The sequence below is a fragment of the Drosophila melanogaster genome, chromosome 3L, assembly GCF_000001215.4.
Source record: "Drosophila melanogaster chromosome 3L".
Classification (NCBI taxonomy): Eukaryota; Metazoa; Arthropoda; class Insecta; order Diptera; family Drosophilidae; genus Drosophila; species Drosophila melanogaster.
This window is the reverse complement of record NT_037436.4, coordinates 4,328,189-4,352,600: the sequence shown is the minus strand read 5'-3', so window position 1 is coordinate 4,352,600 and position 24,412 is coordinate 4,328,189. Positions and strand designations below refer to the sequence as shown.

Below are 24,412 nucleotides of genomic sequence, written 5' to 3'. Positions count from 1 at the left end.
GATGTTTTATGACAGTTTCAAATAAAAAGCATCCATTAACGAACCAAATCGCTTCATCAACTGCATCCACAGCTGCCGGTCTTTGTTTTCCATGCTTTGTTGCATTGCGATTTCCTTGGCCAACCGTGAGAAATTGCACTGATATGGCTATAATGGCAGAGGATCGGTTTATCTGCTTTCTTTTGCATAATCATCGTCGGTAAAAAGTGCAAGATGTAATACATAATCTATTCTTAAGTTCAATATAAACGCATAATGCACTTTACGAAAGTCCTATAACTTTTGCGATGTGCTCTAGAAACGTCAAAAAAGTTATAAGTTCTTTGCCCTGAGATGCTCTTATGAAAAGGCGTCGGTAAATTAGGTGGCAACATAGTTGCCACTCAAACGTGCCACATAATATTATTAAAAACTGCAGTTCGCCGCCATAAAACGTTGCTAAACGGGGAATGGGCTGGGCCCGGGCTCTCCATGAGTAATGGAGATGGAGTACAGTGGATTCGAGTGGCTGGAGGGGCTTGAGGTTGAGGCTCCGCCATACACGAGTTATAAGGTATGCCAGTGGGAGCTGCAGATGGCGACGAAGAAGGCATAAAAGTTTCGCGCTGCTCGGTTGCAAGTGGAGCAGCTAGTGGCAAGAAGGGGCGGGGGGAAGGTGGGTGTTTGGCTGGGGTTGGGGGAGCAGAAAGGGGATACCCGGAGCATTGCACCCGCCGTCATTGTGGAAAACTGTGCAAACTTGAGGCAGCTGCCAACTATTTTGCATCCGTGTGAGTGAGCGTTCGTGTCTAGTATTTGTTTGCTTGTTTGCCGTGAATAAGAAGATGCGACGTCTACTTCAGTTAATACTATTATGGCAAGATGGTAGCCCTGATTTGCGAAGAACATACAATAAATAAGTGCTTTGTGGCGAGCACATTGACTTTGCTGCAAGTTGAGGGGAGGGGAATTTGAGCAGTTGGCTTAATCAGTTCATTTGCCAAGTGCTGACACACTTTATTTCTAAGAATATCCAAATTGATTTAGCGCCTGCAGGTCTTTATTATTAGGTGATTCATGGAAAAACAATATAAGTATCAGCTGAATCAGGAGTTATCGGAATAAATTTGTATATATGCTTGGAACTTTACATAGATACATTGTATATATATATATATATATCGTTTAGGTATAAATAAATTGGTTTTTTTTTCTTAATGTTATTTATCGCACTTTCTGTTTGTACCAAGTTTCCTTGTAAATGTTCCATCCTGTAGCATAAATCAAAAAATAATTAAATGTAAAATCAAAGAATCAGACTTCCGTATAAATAAAGACTTTCGTGAAAATGAACTGTATTTATTTGGAGGTTTAAACAAAATATTCAAGCATCGATGTGAATTTTGTTTAACCCGATTTTCTCTTTCTCTTGCAGGTAAGTTGCAGTCACATTAATCAAGCGACGTGAAAAACAACTGGCGAGTACAGAATTTAAGCAGAAAAGCACGATAAAGTCTGCAGTTGAAGTGAATTTTCCAGGCAACGGGAATGCAATCGGTAGCGCTAGTTTATTTTTATAAGACTTGAGCGCATTTATTATAAACAAATGCGAGTTGATAGCCGCAATAATGTTTACGTTAACATTGACTGCCAGCCAGTGGAACGAACCTGAACCCGAAAAGAAAGAAAATATTGGGAATCCACCACCCATGGAAAACTGATTTTTCCTTGACGCATTTCCTAGGCATTTCCATTCTATTTAGTAAACATCACGTCCAACTTTTCTTGTCCAGAAAAAACCCAGGTATCGATGATCCTCAAGCGGTTCTCCCGATTTCCCAAAAATGGGCCTGCTGGCGGCTACTTTTACTTTGCATTGGATTGAAATCGAAAACGAATCAATTTGTATTTGAAACGCAGTGCGTTCATAATTTGTTTATAGACTCGTATATATTTATATTTCCGCATTTCGCTTTTGGGCACTTTCAGTTTTCATATGGATTATGCATTCGTTTTATTGCTGACTAATAATGGAAACTACTACCCTCGGTCATAATTAACATTACAAATCATAAAGATTTCCAAGCGTCAACTCGATTTGCATTTCCATTGTGGGGAACGCAAAAAAAAAAATGTTTTGATAAAAGATATGGTTTTGATGTTGTTTTTTCATTTGTTTGCTTTAGTCATTTGTTTGTTAGTATTATTATTTATGCATTCTATAGACGGGTCTTTCATAATTTCCTGAACCGGTTTAGGGAAAGGTAAAAGAGAAATAAATATAAATGGGAAGCTGCATAATTTTATAAACAAATTGGGAAGTTAATTTCTTTTTACGATCCCTCAACACACTGTGGTTTCCCTATTGTTCAATCGCACAGGTGAAAATCGTTTTCTAACAGACAAATACCAAAAGTATTCGTAATAAACAAATGAAATATCATTTCAATAGAATTTAAGAAGCGCCGCCAGGTCATTTGACCCAAAAGGTTTGGGTCATCAAATTTGAGGTCTAATTTGCATATAAATTTCTTTTCTTTAGAGAATCTTCTTAACGGCATTTGTGTGTTGCACTCAATCCTAACTGTTACTGCAACATTTATATTGTATTGTGGGGAAATTTTAGAATACCTAACGGCCCGCACACAATTAACGGAAAATATATAAAAGAAATAAAGCTATTCTTAGCTGAATATAATCGAAAAAAAAAGCACAGAGAGAGAATTTCCAATGAAAATCCACTCAGGTTATACGAATTTTCTGCAAAGGAAAATCATTCGCCCACGCCAAATGCTTATACATGTATGTGCACATGAAAAGATCTTAAATTATAGGCCGATTGTATTCGAACATTTGGCAACACTTGTTATGAAATCACCGCAACATGCCTAATGATTTTCCATCCAACATTTTTCTTCCCCGGACGCCGCCGAGGCGTTATCCATTTGGAAAAATTGAACCAGGCCAGCTGAGCTGGGCGAAGAAACAATGGATCGCCACAGACCCAGACCCAGTATCCGAGTCTCGGGTCCAGTCACTCACTCATTCAATGGCCCCCCCCAGACTGGCTGGCACTTTGGGGCACCACGAAACGGGTTTCGATTTGGTTTCTTGCTGGCTGCTAAAATGTTGCCATCCGCTTCAACCATCCTCCGTAGCCTTCACATCCTCCGCATCATCGCATGCAGACTGCATTTAGTGTCGTCAGGCAGCTGGAAAAGTCTGAAACTCAGTGCCCAGACCTCCGAAGCCCTCGTAAAAGTAAAACAAAACTCGTGTCTAAACAATGGCAAACTCAAACCGCGGGCAATTGAAACCAGAATTCATTTGGCTTTGGTTTAGATTTTCACTTTTGCGGCTATTTTGACGGACACTCCCCCAGCGGCGGCCCTCTCACTTCTTCAATTCCTCCGGCCTCCTTCACTTTTCCCCTTTTCTTTTATTTGCCCTACTCAATTTCAGAATCAGACTGACATTCGTGCAGGGAGTCGACTAGGAAATACCCTGAACAATTGCAAAATTGGTTGAAAATGAACTGTGATATGGAGGCTTACTTTATAGCACCATGTAAATTCCAGTAATGGAGTAATGGGTATATGATAATCGAAACAAAATACAACTAAAGCTTTTGATTGATGTTACATTCTTTTCAAAATATCTGTTTTCGAATCAAAGCACGTCAAATGTAAAACTTACCGTGCAAAAAGAGCTGACCAGGCACGTGTTTAACCCACACCCTCGTGAACTCCTGCTCCCCAGATCTTTTCGAAGTCCAGCTGGTTAGGCAGGCAATTTACATTATTTTGTTCTAAGGCGCAGATGTTCCATTGAACAGGGCTTGGTGTTGTTTCTAGCTTTCGTACTTTCCTTCGCTTTTCACCGACTTAATTGGAAGCGTTTGTGACGGCGCGGCAATTGTCTAAATGTTTGAACTGCGGCTGTTAGTTAGTTAGTCACTTGGACTTGGACTTTGTCGGGGCAATTGAGGTTCGGAATTGACATTGACGCCGAATGAGATTGGGTTGTGGAAACAATGAGGCGCTTAGAAATAAACGAAATCCATAATATTAAGCAACGAAAAAAAAAGATTGCTTCAAATAACTTTGCGAAAGACTGAAACTCTCTCACGTTCGATGGCCGAAGGCGAAACCGAGTTAACCTTTTTGAACTGGTCAAAAAGTCGGGGTGCAAGCATTCCGTGACGTCACTAGGCAATCAACTCTCAGTGGCACACAACACAAAATCTGCATTCTATTGAATGATATATTCTTAAATAGTCACATATGTTAATATATAGATAGATCAGTATTCTAGATAGTATAATATAATATAACATTAATAGCAGCTGTTGAATACTTCTTTGTTCGCACAATTTTTCCGCAGTGCATCTATAGATTGGCCAGAGCTTCAAGTGCAGCTGCGATGCCGCAACATCGAGATGTTTGTCTGGTCAGTGAAATGCTGTCGTTTTTTTTTTCTGTAGCTAGCTGTTTGTTATTAATTGACTTTTGAGTTGACTTGCTGGGCGAAAAGGCAACGCTTAATTTATTGCTCATACGCCCCGTTGTCTGTGGTAAGTACGAAAGAAATGGTAGGGAAGTCAGCAGGGTGCACCCACAAGTTCGGAAGCAGACACTGCAGGAAATTGATCAAGTTTTCCCACCCGCCAAGTAAAGTGTCTACGTTTTATACTCACCATTTCCCCTCTGCACTTTCATGGCTCATAAATATATGGAAATGGCAATATTCCCGCTCAAAGAAATATGTGTAGATTTTGTTTATTATTTTTGTGCTTTTGTGCTGCTATAAAAATAGCTAATGGATTGCAGTTGGCTGTGCTGTAAACATTTCCTCTTTTGCTGGCATTTAAAAGATGGTGAGAGTAATCCATTCTGTTCTACGGATCGTGGAATAACAACTATTTGCATTATATGGCTGGTTTTCAGCACCGCCTAATTGCCACCTTGTTTTCCACGAAGCTATCGCCTCGTATAATCACCGACTATGTAAATACATACATACATATGTGAGAAATTTTAATTACCGGCAACGATCTTGTATCGCATACGAATAGCATAGCCGACAGATAGATGTGTGCTGTGTGCATCTCGTTGCTGTGCCGAGATTAATGATAACTTTGAAGAGCTGAAAGTAAAGACATGAGAAATGAGTTACTCGGAAAATGCTGCCCAGCCTTTGTTGTTGCTCCAGTTTTCAGCGTTGCAAGTTGTCAGTCGCAGGCCGCAAGTTGCAAGTTGCAAGAGGAGAGTTGCTGCATATTTTCATGTACAAGCCAACGGAAATGCAACAAATTTTTATGGCCACTCGAGAGCGAGTGAAAAACAAAAAGAAAAGAAAAGGAAAAAAGCCAGAGACTTGAAAAGCGAAACTCTGGCCACGCGGATCGAGGCTGATAAGGCTCGACCAGGGCTCTATTTATAGAGCGGGGCAGCTTTATCCAATCGCTGGTTCTGGGCGATGTCGAAGTCATGCCGCTCCTAAAAAGTCCATCGAATGTCCGGTCTTGCATGTGCAGCTGGAGCTCTCAAGTTGGAACTCGGAATTATTGGCCATGGTTCTGCTGCCGCTGCGATTTCTGCTCAACCAAAGTAGTTCAACCTGTTCGGCGGCTTTGGCCCGTTCCCAAAGAATGTGGCTGCAAATTTATAGCTCTTTTTGCTTTCAGCTCTTTTAGCCTTACAGCTTACAACCGCTTCTATGTTCCATCTTCGTCGATCCGACGAGCATGCCCCTTATGTTTTTGTTTCATATTTTTAGCCTCTCAGCGGCATCAGCATCAGCAGCGACATTAGCTGAAAAAAAGATTAAACTTTCGTGGTCATTTGGTTGCAAGATTTACGCAAAATGTTGCTGAAAAATGGTTAAGTCACATAAAGTACATAAAAAACGCTAGACGGCAGATTTTTGCTTCCCATCAAAATGGAATGTGAAGTGCACTGTAAAAAATAGTTGCTTTAGCAAAGGCAGCTCTTTCAAGCGAGCTTATAAACTTGGGAAACTGTGTTGAAGAATCTGCTTTATTGGTCATTTCTTAGCTGACCTCATTTTCTCATCTCATTAATCTAATCTAAAGTGAATAAGATTATTAATCACTCAAACTTGATTGGAATTTCGTTTGAATACAACCTAGATATTTAGGGCACATCATTTAAGTGACTTGATAAGAACATAAAAATACGAGTTGAGGAATTTGTATCGTACATTTTTGCATTTTTAAATCTCAGTGTAAATTGTAGTTCCTCATCTTATTTCCTAAGATGCTTGTTTGGGCTAAGATGGAGTTTGTGCTTAGATACACTTTATTTTACTTACTTACTTCTCGACAAAAAACTTGAAGTATTTTTATGGAGGAGGAGATGATGGTAGTTAAAGAAAATCCGTTGATCCGTTTGGCACGAATGTCATTCAATCATTTTATTCACTCATTCACTCAGTTTTTTAGATATACCAATCTTTTGTTTTTATTTGTGCTTGTAGAGCGTCTTCTCTGGTTCGCCTTCTTCTTTTCTCAGTTCTCAATTAAGTTTAATGAGCACATGGGCATTTTCATAATTGGAGCAAATTAACTTGAATGGCGCTTCTCAGCCAGAGATCCACTCTATATATAACGCTTGGTATATAAGCCGCAATCCGCCCGGAAGCGTTTGTCGTACTTATAGTTCGACTTGTAAGCAAAACATAAGTCTTAAGTCTGACCAACTTCCCTCTTGTTTTGTGCCCTGTGTTCACCTAACGAGCGCCAATTGTCAACTGTTTGCTGACTGCGTCTGGAGCAGCTGCTCTGTTTAAGATGACAGATCTTTGCGGTTTTGGCACGTTTCGAGGTTACTTGGACAGCGGGCAATCAGTGAAATATAAATCAGTATAATATAAATAATAATAATAATAATAGCGAAAAAGAAATGAGCACTGAGCTCGGTTCTATCTCTATCTGGGCAACACTCCCTCGTCTTGGATGGCACATGTTACGAAATTCTTGGCTTATCTTGAACATTTTCTCCCTCCACTCCATCGGTGCATTTTTCTACCACATTTCTTGCGGCCATTGGAGACCACTTAACTGGCTGAACAGTTGGTCAATTAGTTCGTTCGTGGCTCTCAACATGAACTGCCTGCTCGGCTATTTGAATGCGGCACAGCGCAGCCTCAGCGAGTCCGGAGTTGCAACCATTTTGGATCCCAGGGATAGCCATTTGGAATTTTGGGTGAGCTAGTGTGTGTGTGTGTGTACCCGGCGGGGCAGAAAGCAACCAATGGAACTGCCAACAAGAATGCCCCGCAGGTGGTTAACTGGACAACCAGTTTGCAATTAAATGTCGCCGCTTAAATGTGATTTGATTCTTTGCATAACCGAAATGCAATTGGGCTTCGACTGCCTGCGTTAGATTGAGTCGATCGAGATTGGGCTAAACAAGTTTGTAATGCACAGTGAAAAAGTGGCTTAGTTTCTTTTAAAAATTAGGAGAAAATCAAAGCTCTCAAGAAAATCGAACGTCAAAAGTGTTGAATATGCAAAAGTAAAGAGTAAAGTGTTATTGGATTAGAAATTATTGTTAGAAATAATCGATTGATTGCCATTTAAATGGTTCTCTAGTCAGTTATTATTCTACCTATTCCAAAATAAATCCCAGCTCATTTATTTCAAAAAACATTAAATAATTTTAGTAATAAGATGGCTATTTTACATGTCTGCCCATAAAATTACAAATGTTTAGAAATGAAGGAATGAACCTTTGATCTTTCGGACCGTCCCAAGAAAACTATTCATCAGCAATCTCAGCCTGGAGGCCAATCCATTCATATTATTCATTTGCAAGCACCGTTTGGGGCTGGCCATCTCTAATGATCTTGGAACCGGGTATTCAGTACTTGACCAACGGCTTCTGCTGCCGGCGAGTTGCGACTTCTGTTTCTTCTGACCACGTTGAAAGTTAAAGTTCAACTGAACGTAGTGGCTCAACTATTTTTATGATTACAACTTTGCGGTGACTAACTAACGGTTCACATACGTTGGCCAGAAAGCAGCGACAACATACATATGTATGCTATTCATTCTGGCCGATGTTTTATGCTTCCTGTTTTGCTTTTCAGCCATGAGCATTATCCGGTTGAGCTGCTGCTTCTGGCCAAGATCATGTTGCTACACTCGGGGTTTTCGGCATTTGGCTGTCGGCTTTTCTCGTTTTTTTTTCCGCCTCTCTGTTGAATTTCCACATTTTTAACTGTGAAAAGGCGTCGCTTGATTTATTCATTTATTCATTCGCTTGCATGATTGCAAATTTACATGTGTAATTATCAAGTTGCGCCAATTTGTTAGCCACTTATTCGGTTCTAAGCTCTTTTACTTCTGTTCTATGATTGAAATGCAGTGGCCACTGTACTTCGATCTAATTGGATAGCAATTATTCTTTGATGTTGACCGACTTGACCTAAATATCGATTTGCAAAAAATGTGCGGGAAAAACAAAAAAAAACCAGAATGAGTTATTTAATCAATAGCGAGACAAACGGCAGCGATACCGAATGGGTTAATGTGCTAATTTTGGGTTCCCACTGTCAACAACAATTTGCAGGCACTGTGTGTGAGAAGAGTGGGTGATAAAGAGGAAGTGGCGAACGACATGTAAATATAGATCCCCAGTGGAGTGGGCGGGAAATGGGGCAGAGTTGAGTTTTCCACGGAGCAGCATTGAGGCGGAAAATCGTTACAGCAAATTAACTGAAAATGAGCAGAAAAAGCCGCTTATAAATAGAAATGGAAATGGAAAATGGCAAGAAAACGGGTCAGGAGTTGCTTCTTTAGTTTCGTTTTTCTCCCACTCATTGTCTTTGCAAATTTGTAGGGAAATTTCTGCGGAAAACCGCCACCAAATTGCTCTTTAAGTTGTTATTCATGTGGGTATTTCTTGAAAAGCAAATACAAGCGGTTACACTGAAGAGAAAATTTGTCTATTTTGTGAAATAAGTTGAGATAAATAGTACTGAATCCGTTCATTTTTCTACATAATCTTTATGTGGGAAGCTGAACTTTATATGTATATGTTGAACCGACTGATTTACTGGGGTCATCGTACTGACCTGGCTTAATGGAAAAACTGATAAAAGCTTAAAAAAAAAAAAAGGTGGCCGTAAAGCTTTCTCATATGCAACATTTTCATTAGACGTCACGACAAACAAAGGCGCCGCCCAAACGTTGTCATGCTAAACTGAAAAAACAGAAGAAAAAAAATTCCATCGAACTGAAGGCGGTAAAAGGGGGCGTGGCGGAAACCAATAGACTTACGTATAGACGTGCCGCCACGAGCTGCATGTTGCACTCACTGGGGGCAATGTCAATTTGCGTCGGCCAAGGGAACAGTCAGTCATCAGTGGACATCATCGTCATCCACTAAATGTCGACTGGGTGCAGCACATCAAACAAACAATTCATCGTCATGCCGGGCGGTCAACTTCACTATCGATATGATACGAACCCCCCACTTTTTCCAACACACCACTTGTGCATGTGTGTGTGTGTGTGTTATTACTTCCCCTGCTTATCAGCTGAAATGAATATGTTGCTGTTGTACTTGCTGCTGCTGCAGTTGCAGTTGCAGTTGTTGCCGCTGCTGCTGTTGCTGCTGCAGTTGTTTGCGTGCCACGTCCGCTGCAGATAAAAACGCGTGCTGCGGAACTTCCATTGGGCGGCTGCCCATGAGCTGAATCCGTTGTTCTTCTCCAAGAATTTGTCGTGGATGCACTGCTAGAAAATGCAGTCGTAACTGCATTGAAATATATAAATACATAAATAAATAATCGCTATTCATAAGAGCAGATGCATTTAAAAGCTATACTTTTTATTTATAATAGATTCTGAATTTAATTAATAGCAATTAATAATTCTTTGTTTAATGAAGTGTCGCTCAACGAATGTCAAATGAACATTATTGATGACTCAACCTAATAAAGCCTTCCGCTTTTGTGTTCTTATAAAAAATCAGCTACATATTCATCCAATTCAGTCAGCCAATGTGATTGTTAACTAACTCTGGCTAGATTCGTTGTTTAAGCCACCCCATTTTGTTTGAGCCACTGTGAATATGGCTTCCAAAACCGCAGTACAGAAACAAAACACAAAAAAAAAAACGCAACGGTGGTAACAAAATCGTTGGTAGCAATACCAATAGCAGTAGCAATGGCAACCCAAAGCCAAAAGCCTCAACCCGTTGGTTGGTTGTTGCAGTTGGTGCTGCACCTGTTACCCAGTTTTATTTAGTTTTAGCCGTTGGCATTGCCAGCTCGGTTAGTCGGTCGTCAAAAACTGGGTCTCTCTCCTAATCGCCTGGAAAACTGAAGCACTGAAAAACCAAAACAAAAGCCAAAGCCAAAGCCGTGGCAAAAGGAAGCCAACGTTTCTGGTCGAGTGCACCACAACTGTGATGCTAATGCAAAACAGGAACCATAATGTACGCGCAGTATTAACCGAACCGATCGGTGGATATATATCTGGTATATAGTATATACTATATGTGTATATAGACAAATGCCAGACAGTTGCCGTCAACGCTTTCTGCTTCAATTGACACCCTCTTCTGTTGCAGTTGCAATGTTCGCAGCATTGCAGTTGCATTTGGCTGGCAAAGTGGTAGTTGTTGCATAAACACAATTGACAGGGCGCTCGGGGTCTTTGGGCCAAGCTGATTTCCCTTTACCGTTGCACATTGCCAATATTATGCAATTGTCTGGTTTCTGCTCCCTGATTACAGTGGTTACTGCCATTTTACTAGATCGCCATGGGGTATGTACATACATTATCTAATGCAACTATCATAAATTATTATACGATATTGTAGCTATCGGCGGGTTCTACAGTTAACTGGTTTCGTGGTTGAAATGCAGTAAGTACTTCCTATGCGATAAGTGCTCAAGTGCTGAGAATTCTCAAATGATTATGATTATAGTTTTATTTCAAAAGTATGTTGTATGGGATGTTATGTGATGTTCCCACTTTCACACCCGATACAAGTTATTGATATGCTAAAAATTCTGCTTATATTGCGGTTGTAAATTATTTATATGGTTATCATATTCATTTTTGCAATACAAATCAATATAATAAACAAGAATTTCCTTCTCGATTATCACCAATATTTACCACTTCGAGTTCTTGTCCCCGTTCCACTTTCCGTCGCCCCTTTCCTTTTTGATCGAATGTCACGAGCCCTGAAAAGTGATTCGAAACCACGATTAAATTGATTGAAGAACAAAACACAATAAAATACAATACAATGTGTTGAACAAATAAAGGGCGACAAATGCGTTTAATCAATCGGATCAGCCTTCAATCTTGACCCACTGAGCGATGTCAGGCGGGTCTGTTTAATGGTTAATGGAATGCCCTTCCTACTGGGTGCCCCATCGCACATTCCTCAACTTGGAATGCTCAAACTTACCCTTCCAATTTCAAAAAAAAAGAAAAAAATGGAACCCAAACAATCGATGACAATCTTCAATCGAATCTAACACTTTTCAATGTTTTTTTTTTTCTTTTGCCAGCAATTTGTTAATTTCTTTATTGCTTTTTATTGTCATTGTTTCGCTGGGGTTGGATTTTTGTTGTAAGAGTTTATATCTTGCCCATTCTTATTGCTACATTTTGTTGATTGTTGTTTTTTTTTGTTGACGAGCCCCGAGAGATGACGGTGATGAACCAACTTGTGTCAAGTGAAAGTCATCAAGTGGCTTCGACTTTAGCTGGGAATGGGAATCGGGATTGGATTCGAGATGCGTTTTTGGATTGGGGCCTTTTGCTAATAAAGTCTGTGACATCCAAAGCTGACGATGATGGTGATGGTGATGATGATGATGATGTTGATGTTGATGATGCCTCCATGTAAAACTTTCGCCATGATTTATTGGCCACCTTGTTAGTGTTGGCCAGTCCAGGCTTTTTGGGATGCGGCGACATTAATCTTCCGGCTTGGCTTGCTTAAGTAAATAAATATTATTTAAATGTGTCATTAACCCGCGAGGCGAGCAAAACGAGAGAGTTGGCGACACGGCACATGTGCTCCTCCAACTCGATGCCAATTGGAAAGACCCTTGATTCCGTTGCCATTCGACTCCACTCCTTATATGCGCAGACTGCCTCCGATCTTGGCATCGCATCGCATCGCATAGCGATCCGGTCAAGGTCAACAATGCGATCCGATTGGCAAATAACCTCGAGAGTCGTCTATCAATGTCAGATTCGGAGCCTCGCTGCCTCGTTGGATGAGCGACAGCGATCATGTTCGGCCTCTCGGCAACCATAGAAATTCAGTGAAAAATATCAGAAAAAACATAAGTGCTTCCCACATTTCATCTAATCAATCGATGATCGATCGATCGATCGATCGAGGGATCGCCCATAGAACCAGAATGTTAGTCCCAAACCAGACATTCCATTCTCACCTCATAAGCCCGGCGACAGCATCAACTTATCTCAATCAATGCATTTAACTTGCGGCCTATCATCAAACATTTATATAAATCAATAGCGCTAATGGCAACTTTCCTGACCCAACGAGAGGCGGGCAATTTGCCATTCCATTTAATCAAACAAGATGGAAAACTGGCACGCATGCACCCCTGGCCATATATCTATATACATTTATGTTTCTTTTATAATATATGTATATGTAGGTAGGTAGAGCAGTCGAAGCAATTTCCCGCCGGCGGGGGGCGTTTATATTGCGCAAGCGCACCACTGTGTGTTACTGTGAAAAGTAAATTAATTTGATTTGATTTTGTGTCGAGCGGAATGGAATGGAATTGATGGAAAGGCGCCGCGGGAAAATGTGTGCACCGAAAAAAAACTAATCACAGATTTGCTGAAATAAGTTTTACTTATTAAGCAATCAATAGCTTTGGATACCACTTCCTAAAAAAACATTTATATTGGAAAATCTTGTAGCTTTTTTTCTCCAAATGCACGTCAGGCAATCGATTACATAAACAGTTAACTTACCCAGCGGCACAAGTGACAGATGCCGTATTTTATATGCCCAGTTTCGAGACCAAGTCGTCCTGACTCCTGATGGCTTCCACCCACAACTGGTAGGCAACGCCCTCGGCGGCGGTTGCAACTCAATTACTGCATGCTACTCGCATGACATTTGTGCCGTGTCGCCTGACACTTTTCCATTTTCCACGCGAAAACGCTTTTCATTGAGTGCCAAGATGTGCCGCACCTTTGTTCGTTCGAGTGAAAGTTTTTACTGTGACGCAAGGGGCGATTCGAGTTGAGTCCAAATAAATACAAAAATAAAAGTCAGCCACGTGAAATAAACAACCAAATCAAACAAATTCTACAAACGCACTCGATATCTAATGCTGTATTGCAAGCTAATTGACAATTGTTTTAATTAATGGCGGGCACGTTGCCGAATTTCACTGCTAACGACTGAGATTATTGTAATCATCGCATTGAAACAAAATTACAAAATTTTGCAATAGCCCAAAGAAGACTTCAAAACATACAGACAGCGTAAATTTTCGAACATTTACCGCTTGAAAATTGTTTGGGCCATGATCGGAACTGGGTTTCATTATGTAATTGATGTTAATTTCTCGACTCCTCCTCAGCTGAACTTCAAATGCAAATTGGCTACGCGTCTTGTTTGTGTGCCATTTAAGCGGTTTTTTTTTGTGGGGATTTTTGTTACCTTCTGGGTTCACTTAAAATTCAAATCTGCTTGCCATTGCGTTTGGGGGCGTGATTCGTTCGCGATTGGCAGCTAAGTTGGCCAAAACGGCAGCGTCTTTTGATGTCTCTACAGTCTTGTTGTTTTGTCAGCGTGCGAAAATAAAATCAAAAGTGGAGCGCCGTTTGTTTTGATTGTTGTTAGGTCTGCCTATTGACAAACACAATATTGAAAAGTATTGCAAATTGCCCACAAAGGCAGCCAAAGAAAGTAAAAATGAAAGAAAATAACCCGATATTATGTCATAACGCGCGACGAGGAGGAAGTGACTGCCCATATTTGTGTCAGCGGTAAACTAATGATACATATGCCATAATTTAAGATTGAACCACTCGAAATTGTCGACTAGTAGCGTTTAAAATTCAATGCTCCTATTTAAGGCTAATGAGTTCGCTCTGCAAGACCTGCAAGCTCTATGAATCGATCCATTATGGCATTGTATAATCTAGATCTTTATCCACATAAGTGAATTCCCATTTGCTACGCAGCGAATTTCCTATATCGAGCTAATTAAAAAAATTAGATTAATTTCGTATTATTTTTTTTGCGCTGCTCTCAATCTATTCCATTTATCGCATATGTGTATGTATCTATGTATCTACGCATTTGCCTTGGCTCAATGTCAGCGGGCATTAAGTGCTTTTAACCCGGCTCTTTTTAATAGATTCCATCTGCACATTTTCCATACTTTCAGGATCAAAACGAGAATCTGGCGATACACACAAACAGAGGCATCGATGCTCTGGACAAGTTTGCCAACTTCTTACGCGATCGAGTGGCCATAGAAACGGAATATGCCGGCAAATTAAGGTGAGTCCGATTTATAATGAATTTAAATCGGGGGATTCATTAATGATTGGTCGCTACATTTGAAAAGCAATAAACTGACTGCCAATTCAACCTAATTGAAATGATTAACCACTTTTAATCACCTAAAAATACAGCAATATCAATTTTATTTTTAGTTACTTTTAAGGCATTAGAACGAATTAATACTCTTGTCGCTTCCCAATTTGGCCTTAACAAATAGCCAATTAAATATAAATATTTCGCTAGTTGCAACTGGCCTCACCCATTTGTGGCATGTCTTGTGGCTTTGGCCAGCCGAATATTAATGTTCTCGCTAATGTAAATCCGATAAAGTCAAAAAACAAAACGTGATGCCAAGCAATGGGCACAAGGTCGTCCACTTGTGGAAGTGATTTAGCGATTGTCCAGCAGGCTCCTTTCCAGGCTAAAACAAAAAGGCCTTAACTTAAAACGCATTTAATCGAAGTCTTTGTCTTGGACATTATTGCACAATGACCACAGCCTTCGATGGCGACAGAAAAACGCTCGATTGTCATAAACAATAATCGTAAATAGTTAATTGTATGCACTTACATACTTGTGGCGCATTTCAATTACCGCCGATTACGAATGTTTATGGATCCCAAGAATTTTCGAGAGCTGCACCCCTGCAAAGTTTAAAACTGCACTTAATTGAGTGACACCCGAGCAGGGAAACCACAACCTGCCCCACTCAATTGACACGCGACTGCCTCTTTGAGTGGCCAATCCCCAATCCTCGTTGCCCGCTGGCCTGTCCAGGCGAACTGGACGTGGTGTCACATGTGGGGACCTAATGGGATTAGGCTTCGCCTTCGGTTACCCAGACGATTGCCCAACATGGCAGCGTGGGTCGGTGTTGGCTGTCAGTTCGTCATAATTGTTTAATTTAAGCGAAGATTATGTTGCCACGTCAAGGTGTTCGCTTCGAAAGAAGGGGGCATCGCTAGTTTCCCACCGCCTGGCACCGAGTTCCCACCATGAGTCGCAGCTTTGCTTGATGACTCCGCTTCAGCTTCCATCTCAGCTTCAGTTTAAGATTCAGTTTTAGTTTCAGTTCCTCCTCTCCCCCGGATGGTGGGACTGAACTATGGCCCCTGATATGGCTGGGAGCTACCCGTCTTGACTCGTTTTAATGACTTTATCATTACGCGTCTAACATTGCTTGCGGCTAGAGGTGCAGTTGTACACTGAGAAAGAAGGCGTGGAGTCACAAAATGTCTTGGAAAGTGTGTTAAAGACATAGGGGACTATTAAGTACAGCAAAGTAATTGCTGGTGGATTTGCATAAAATGGTTAAATTGAATATAAATTATGTATATGTTGTATAGCAGCTCAAATCAAGAAGGTATACTACAACCTACACATTTTACTCAAAATCTAGCTAATTCTCCGTGTGTATTTGTTCTTTGCTTCAGAGTCTTGAAGCGAGTGCATAGTATACCCGTAGCAGTAGCAACTAGACCACAAAGTCGCCGCATGAAACTGTGAGGAAAAACTGAAAAACTAAAAAAAAACTGTATTAAAATGCGCGGCGCAGTGAAATCTTTTGCGTGAGCCGCCTTGGCAATCGGCAAATGAAAAGTCTCGTGTTAATGCAAATGCGCTGCTGCTACTATTAATATTACTATTACTCTTATTACTATATCTTTCTTTGCATAAACAAAGTTTCACTAATGCCATGATTTTGATTATACCTTTCGTTTTTGCCTCTTTTTTTCTCTTGCAGGCGCCTAGTGAAAAACTACCAGCCCAAAAAGAAGGAGGAGGAAGACAATGAGTAAGCATTATAGCCAAAAACGCGATCAAAAACGTTACAATTGTAATGATGAACTCCAATTAAGAACACAAGTCCGTTTTAAGTTGAAGGCAGCCGTCGGGCTGACATATATTTATTCAATTTCTTCTTTTGATTTTAGAGTAGGCAGAAATGGTTCTGTCAGCTCAACGTCTACAGAGTCTCTCCGATTTTACAGTTTTTTATATATTTGGACTTAGGCTAATCCGCGTAGCTGCGCTGCCGGGTACGCCAGCAGCGGAGCGGTGTTCTTATGTATATCTTATATATCTAGGCTTATCGGGAGAGCGAGATATGTATGTACGTATGTAATATGTATTTGGTCGGCGTGTGAATACTGACCATGCACTTATACTTTTTGCCTTCGAGTGGGTGATCATGTTACATCTGCCCTGGCCTAACTGCGTGCATAAACATAAACATAAACATAGCAACAAAGTGCTGCCATAAGTTAATATGCTATTTTATTTAATTGTTCTTAATATTGCATAGGCACATACTACATCTCCCTCCTTTTGAAAAATAACGTAACCTAGTGAAGTTATTTTGATTATTAAATGCAAATTATTTTATTTTTATTTTTATTTTGTTTGTGTTTTTGTTTGAACAACAATAGTTGATTTTATAATGCAAAGATAAAAATATACGTAGTGTATGGAAAATTTGTATAAATGATTAAGGAAAATATAAGTTTAAATTCAATCATGAATGAAATTTCTTTAATCTATCTTTATGAACTATTTGTTTTTTGTTTTTATTAGTAAGTAGCGTAATATTGTTATTATCTCCTATGCTTTCTATCTTATAGGGCCCCGTATATTTAAAGTCTAATTTATGACCTACCTCATTTCTTAGTAAAACTTTATCTCCTACTTCTAATTCTATGTCTTTTATTTTTAAGTCATAATTTTCTTTATTTTTTTCTTTGTGTGCTTCAAGAAGTTTTCTTGCTCGAGCATATGCTACCTCTAACCTATATTTACTCTCCTTAGCGTAATCATCTATGTTATATATTGGTTCTATGCTATGTAGTTTATTAAAATGTTTTGGTAAATTACTTGTTCTACCGAAAACTAATTCATATGGACAATAATTATGTACCATAGATTGGGTCGTGTTGAAGCAGTATACGAAATATTGAAGCCATACGTCCCAATCGGTTTTGTCCGTCGATATGTAGGATCGTATATACTCGTTTAAAGTTCTATGACTTCTTTCTACTACTCCAACTGTCTGGTGGTGATGAGCTGTTGATGTTATATTTTTTATTTTCAAATATTTACACAGGTCAGTAATTATTGAATTCTTATACTCTGTTCCCATGTCCGTTATGAACGTCTTCATTGGACCGTACTTTAGAATAAAAGATTCAAATATAGCTTTTGCGACTGTTTTTGCGCTTTTATTTGCTATTGGTATGGCAACTAAGTACTTGGTTAAATCACATATGAGAGTGACTGCGTACTCGTTACCATTTTCTGACTTGGGTAGTGGACCAATTGTGTCCACAACAACTCTATCGAAAGCATGTTCTGGTGTTTCAGTTATCGTCATTGGAGTCTTTGTGTGCTTTGTTGTTTTTGCTTTTTGGCATTTTTGACATTTTCTTACGTACTCTTTTATGTATTTACTCATATTTTTCCAGTAATAATGTCTTTTGACCTTGGCCAAGGTTTTTGTAATGCCTGTATGCCCTCCTTGTATTGGATCATCATGTAATGTAGACAATATAGCTTCTTTTTCTTTTTCATTATTTATTTGGGTCACCGGGTTAAGTAGCGCTACTTTTAAATTCTTTAATATTTTATTGCCCATATTTTTAAATTTATCTATTGAAACGTGTTCAAAGATTTTTTTCCACGGTGCCATTTTGATTTGGCTGATATCATATATACCGGCCTGCAATTCAAGCCTTTGGAGAAATTGATCTAAATCAAGAATTCCATTAGTATAAAGATCACCAACATCATATCTTGCAATAATTTTCTTTCCATGTTTAAATAAACATATCGAGTCATTCAATTGCAATGTCACTACTTTTCGTACCTCGTCATTTGTTATGACTTCGTATACGTTGGGCTCTGAAGCTATTTCTTTGGTTTGCTTTTGCAAATCCAATTGTTCTTTTCCTGCGCAGGATTTTTGTCTACTTTGAAATCTTGTAGTGACTTTTAATATATTTCCAGTTATATCTTTTAGCTCTTTGATGGTTATTCTTGATAACGCATCTGCTACATGATTGTCCTTGCCCTTTAGATACTCTACTGTAAAATTATATTCCTCTAGTTCAAGCCTTATTCTAGTTAATTTAGAGCTGGGGTTCACCATCGAGAATAAATATGTCAATGGTCTATGGTCTGTTTTCACAGTGAAATGTTTTCCGTAAATGTATGGTCTGAAATGTATTATTGCCCAATGAATTGCTGCTAACTCTTGTTCTGTTGTACTCTTATTGCTTTCACCTTTCGTAAAAGCTCTGGATGCATAAGCAACTGGGAGTTGGTGGCCATTATGGTTTTGAGTTAAAACTGCGCCACACGCTTGCTTGCTTGCATCTGTTGTTATGCAAAATTCTTTGCTGAAGTCTGGGTACTGCAAGAGTGTTGGGTTAATTAGCTGAGATTTTAAATGTATGAATGCTTTTTGACATTCATCTGTCCACTCGAATGGAACATTCTTTTTACATAATCTTGTTATGTGCCGCGAATAGTCGGCGAAATTTTTGATAAAACGTCTGTAGTAATTGCAAAATGCTACAAAACGTCTAGCGCTGTCCGCATCATGTGGAACTGGGTAGTTCTGAATGACATCATATTTTTTGTCATCCGGCAAAATTCCTTTGTCTGTGCATTTGTGTCCCAAAAATGTGACTTCATGCATGAAAAATGAACATTTTTCAGGATGTAACTTTAGGTTGTATTCCCTGCATTTACCAAAAACTTCAGTGAGGTTTTTAAGCATATGTTTTTCGGAACAACCTATGACTATTAAGTCATCCATATAAAGGAATGCTTGAGACGGTTCTATTCCGGAGAATGCTATAGTCATCATTCTTTGGAATGAATTAGGCGCTATTTTTAAGCCAAATGGCAATCGCGTGAAACGATATGAGCCATTGCTGGTTGAGAAAGATGTTATATCTCTCGAGCCTTCATCCAGTTCGATTTGATGAAAACCTGACATTAAATCAAGGCAGGAGAAATATTTTGCTCGACCAAGTTGGTCCAAAATATCATCTATTCTCGGTAGTGGAAATTTGTCAGCTAAAAGTTTCTTATTAATTTGGCGATAGTCTATTACTAATCTCCATTTCTTTTTATCAGAATTCGGGCTTGACTTTTTGGGTACTAATAGCAAAGGGCTATTGTACTGTGAAACTGATGGTTCAACTATTTTATCTTTTATTAATTTCTGAACTTGGGCTTGTATTTCTTCCACTTGACTATGAGGACTTCTATAATTTTTCGTGTATACTGGCTCATCATCTTTTAATCTCAACTGTTGTTTATACAAATTATTAACTGTTATAGGTTCTGATTCTAATGCAAATATATCTATATATTCGCTGCATATATTTTCTAATTGTGATTTAAACAATTCGGGGAAATTTTTCTTTAATTGAGATAAGACAGTTTTATTTCTGTGTTCACTATTTGCCTGAACTACATTGTAGTTCGAAAGTGGCTCATATTTTAGAGTGTCCATATTGACTAATTGGTCGGAATCGGTTGTATTTAAAATTCGGACAAATGTATTACTTGATGTTGCGATTGTATTTGCAACATAAATACCAGTTTGAATTTCCTGGTTTGGAATTAAAATGTTATCATCTTTTGATGATACTATTAATCTTCGGACAACTTGGGATCTTGCTGGTAATAACGTTGTGTTAATACCAGAGCTGTATGCTATGGGAATATATATTGGAAATTTCAAATTGTTTGGTCTAATTATAAACCAATCTTCTTCTTGGTTTAAATCGATTTGGCAATTATATTTTTTTATGAAATCTATTCCGATTATTCCATCACACGGTATTGGAAAGTTTTTATCTACTAAATGAAAATCGTGTGGGATAACGTATTTACCTGTCTGTATCTCAATAAAAGTCTGTCCTCGAGACTGAATTTTCTGTTGGCCTATGCCTTGAATGTTTATTTTATTGGTTATTTGAATATTAGAAAATTTGTCAGAGTTCTCTTTGAGAATAGAGATATCTGCACCTGTATCAAGTAGAAAAACTAGTTTTACGCCTGTTTTGGCATGAATGAATGTAGAAAATATGTTGAGATTATAATTGATGGTGTATACTCTACGATCTTCTTCTACTGAGTACCTAAAGGCTGTTGCGAGTTTCCCTGTTCTTGGATTACTCGTACATTGGCATTGTTTCTGTTGTAGTTGTTCTGACTGTTGTTACGGCCTCTGTTTCCATTATAACGGCCTCTGTTATAGCCATTATAACGGTTATTATTTCCATTATAGCGGTTTTGATAACCGTTATTCTGGTAACCGTTATTTTGGTAACCGTTATTTTGGTAACCGTTATGGTAGTTGCCTCTAATACTATTGTTATTAAAGCCTCTACCGCGGTTACTACCTCTATTGGCATTTCCGTATCCTCTATTGGGTCTGTTACCTCTAAAGTACATCACTTTATTGATGTCACCGGTAACTCTTGTACTCGTTCTTATGTATGCGCTTATCGCTGCATCCATAGTGGTGCAAGTCCCTGCTTCCAGTACTGTTTTGATACTTTCGTGCTCAGCACGATGTATCATGGTTTCAATTGCCTCTTTGGTGCTTAGACCAGTGGCATGTTCTAGAGGTATACCCTCATCGATATAGGAAGCTTCTAAAAGTTTTCTCAGGCTATCAACTTCAGCGGTAAATTGCGTTGCAGTTTTACCTCTCTGCTGAACTGTTGCTAGCTTTGCTTTGACATTACTGGATGTCTCACCGACAACTACTTTCTGCAATTTGTTTATAATTGCTGGAATTGTCGTTTCATTGTCAACTGAGTTCAAAATTGTGCCAACTATTTTTGACTTAATGACCTCAACTGCAATGTCTTCAAATGGTCCCTTAGCTAGGTCTACCAATTTGATTGCCTTAATGAATCTTTGTAAATGGATCTTTTGCCCATCAAATTCTGGCACTGTGCAGGCGACTTCCCTAATGTAAGACCTAATGGCAGCTGCTTCTTCTGCCATGGTTAAGTTATTTTCGGAGTCGGCTGCGTTATTTGTTTTATCGTCGTTCTTCAGCATTAATTTTGCTGGTATAGTTAGATCGTGAAGATCTTCCTCTTTAATGTCTTCCTTGACTATAGTCCTATCTTCCTCGTCAGAGTTAGTGCTGTCTTCATTCAAATTTATTCTTAGTGGGGTGTTTACTATGGTTGGAATTTCTATCTGGAGACTGAATTTATTTTTTATAAATATTAATTTTTCTCTTAATGTCACCAGTAGGTTCAAAGCCTTAGCACACTGTTTGCGTTCCAAATTCTTTCTATTTTGTTGGATCAACTCTCTGATTTCATTATAACTATTTACCAAGACTTGGGCATTCCTATTGATTGTTACAGCTTGTGTTGATCTGTTTTGCGTTAAGCACTTATAGGATTTTCTGAAATTTTCATTTTGATCTTTTATCTGATCAACAAGCTTTTCCCAGTCCATGCTGTGGTATACTCATAACTTCAAATTTATTCATTTGTATATATTTTTTTTTTTTTAATGTAGATAAATTCAATATTACGTTTTATATTTTTTTTTTATTTATTATTTTTTTTTTCATATAATTTTTCTCATATTTTCATTCATAATTGACTTTATTAAAGATCTTCCTTAAATATTATCTATACCGTTAGCAGTGCTACGGTATCGTTTCTTAAGACACTTGTTATGCAGTTTGTATATTTTTATTAATGCATTGGATACCATAATTAATGCAATTACAATTAGTATTATGGTTATCCAGAACAAGTCTGCATTTTGGACTTCTACTTTATTTATTACATTGGCTGTAGAGTCCACAGTTTTAGTGTCTATTAGACCCATTTTGGGTATACTAATTTTATATTTTGGAGAATAGAATAGAAAATTTCCTTTGTATATACTTTTATTTTCAGTTTTACTTATTTCATTTGTCTCTATAGACATTTATGTTTGGAATTATCTATTTATAAAATCTTTCAATGTTCGCAAGAGTAAAAAAAAATTGTATTTTACATTGTTGCCTGCCTGATTCTAGCTATGGCTTCACGGGCCATATTGGGTTAACAGGGCATAATAGTATATGCTCCGTTTTACAATATTTCTTACAATTTTTCTTATCTATATATATTTTATATTTACTTTATATTTATATATATTTATTATTATATTCTGCTGTTGATGATGCTCATCAGGTGTCAGCTGGGCGTCGCCGGGGGTGGCACGCTGACACTCCCTCGCTGCTGTCTATTTCTTCGCCGCTGAAGACGTCGATGGTCGCTCACAAGTCCCCAGGCAGTGGGGACTCCAGATTCCTTCGCAGCCAGGGGGGCAGGACTTCTTTGGTTTTGTTAATGCTGGTGCTGGTGCTGGACATGCCTGGTATTTTGGAACTTCATTAATTGTGGGTATATTTTTAATATTATCTGAGTGAGTTTTCTCGAGCTTATGGGTCTTTAATTCTTGCTGATATTGCAACAAGTGGTCTAGCTCTGCATGTAGCTTTAGAGCTTTCGACCAAACCGGTGGCGTTTGCTGACCGTATATTAGCCACCTTACGTGGGCTATACGTTTATTCAGCTTAGTTTTCAAACCGCCACGGTGTTTGCCCATACTCAATAGAACTCTACTCACTCAGATTTTTCCTTGGTTTTTGCAGTTCCATTTAATTAGTCCAGTCTTCTTCCAGTCCAGTGTTCCTTTGTTCCTTTGTTTTCACCAGCTTTGGTCAATTCGTCCAGCGTTGGACGACTGTCACGGTCGCCATGTAATGATGAACTCCAATTAAGAACACAAGTCCGTTTTAAGTTGAAGGCAGCCGTCGGGCTGACATATATTTATTCAATTTCTTCTTTTGATTTTAGAGTAGGCAGAAATGGTTCTGTCAGCTCAACGTCTACAGAGTCTCTCCGATTTTACAGTTTTTTATATATTTGGACTTAGGCTAATCCGCGTAGCTGCGCTGCCGGGTACGCCAGCAGCGGAGCGGTGTTCTTATGTATATCTTATATATCTAGGCTTATCGGGAGAGCGAGATATGTATGTACGTATGTAATATGTATTTGGTCGGCGTGTGAATGCTGACCATGCACTTATACTTTTTGCCTTCGAGTGGGTGATCATGTTACATCTGCCCTGGCCTAACTGCGTGCATAAACATAAACATAAACATAGCAACAAAGTGCTGCCATAAGTTAATATGCTATTTTATTTAATTGTTCTTAATATTGCATAGGCACATACTACACAATGTACCATATAGTATAATTGAGTTTTTTTCTTTCTTCTTTACTTTACCCTATTCATTCGTTAAATGTTTTGGAAAATTATCCGTAATTTGTTGCACTTTGTTTGCCATATTTGTCGGCAAAAAAAAAAAAAAAAGTGCTAAGTGGATTGGGTTGGGGATAATCTCATATGACTTATGCTCTAATTGTGCGTGCTGTGTGCGGCATTCAATTTGCGCGGAAAAAGCCACTTGAATCTCGTCTAAGACTCAAGTAGTTCCATTCTGTGTGGTCTGGGAATCGCGGTTTTTAATTACACGCCATGCAAATCTGGCCCAACTGGCAGTCTGGCAAACTGACATCATGACCCGCAAATAGATCTCTGAATGTGGCATGTGTGTAACATGACAATGAAGCTATAGCCATGGCGATAGCCAAGTGGAACTCTCTTGGTAATGAAATGCCGAGCGCTTTACCATATTCAGTTGTAAAATCCATAAATTTATGCCCCATTCCTCTGGCCATATAGAGTGGCCATTCTGACAGACGGCGATGATAGACGAACGGACCACGGACGGAGGGACAGCAGAAATCCGGAGTCGCGTGGGTGTTCCACAG

At 39.0% G+C, this 24,412-nt stretch overlaps 1 protein-coding gene and 1 long non-coding RNA gene across 12 annotated transcripts in view, besides 1 other annotated feature; one reads left to right on the top strand and one right to left on the bottom strand.

Annotated features, from left to right (window-relative positions):
- Cip4 (Cdc42-interacting protein 4) overlaps nt 1–24,412 on the top strand; it is a gene marked incomplete at its 5' end in the record, with an annotated part of 41,612 nt that overhangs the window by 11,502 nt on the left and 5,698 nt on the right. For 10 of the 11 annotated variants that reach the window (NM_001274483.1, NM_001274484.1, NM_001259690.2 and 7 more), the window contains 2 exons: nt 14,419–14,534; nt 16,282–16,332. In NM_001274483.1, coding sequence (NP_001261412.1) covers nt 14,419–14,534; nt 16,282–16,332 — 167 coding nt within the window. Of the gene's footprint in view, nt 1–7,103; nt 7,206–14,418; nt 14,535–16,281; nt 16,333–24,412 lie in introns of those variants that run through there. The other variant, NM_001259689.1, reaches the window with a different exon arrangement.
- lncRNA:CR45156 (long non-coding RNA:CR45156) lies at nt 4,800–6,800 on the bottom strand. Its single transcript, NR_124781.1, has 2 exons — nt 6,317–6,800; nt 4,800–5,792 (listed from the first exon to the last, which is right to left on the bottom strand). It is a non-coding gene; the product is annotated as a long non-coding RNA:CR45156 (long non-coding RNA).
- Nucleotides 16,374–23,814: a mobile genetic element.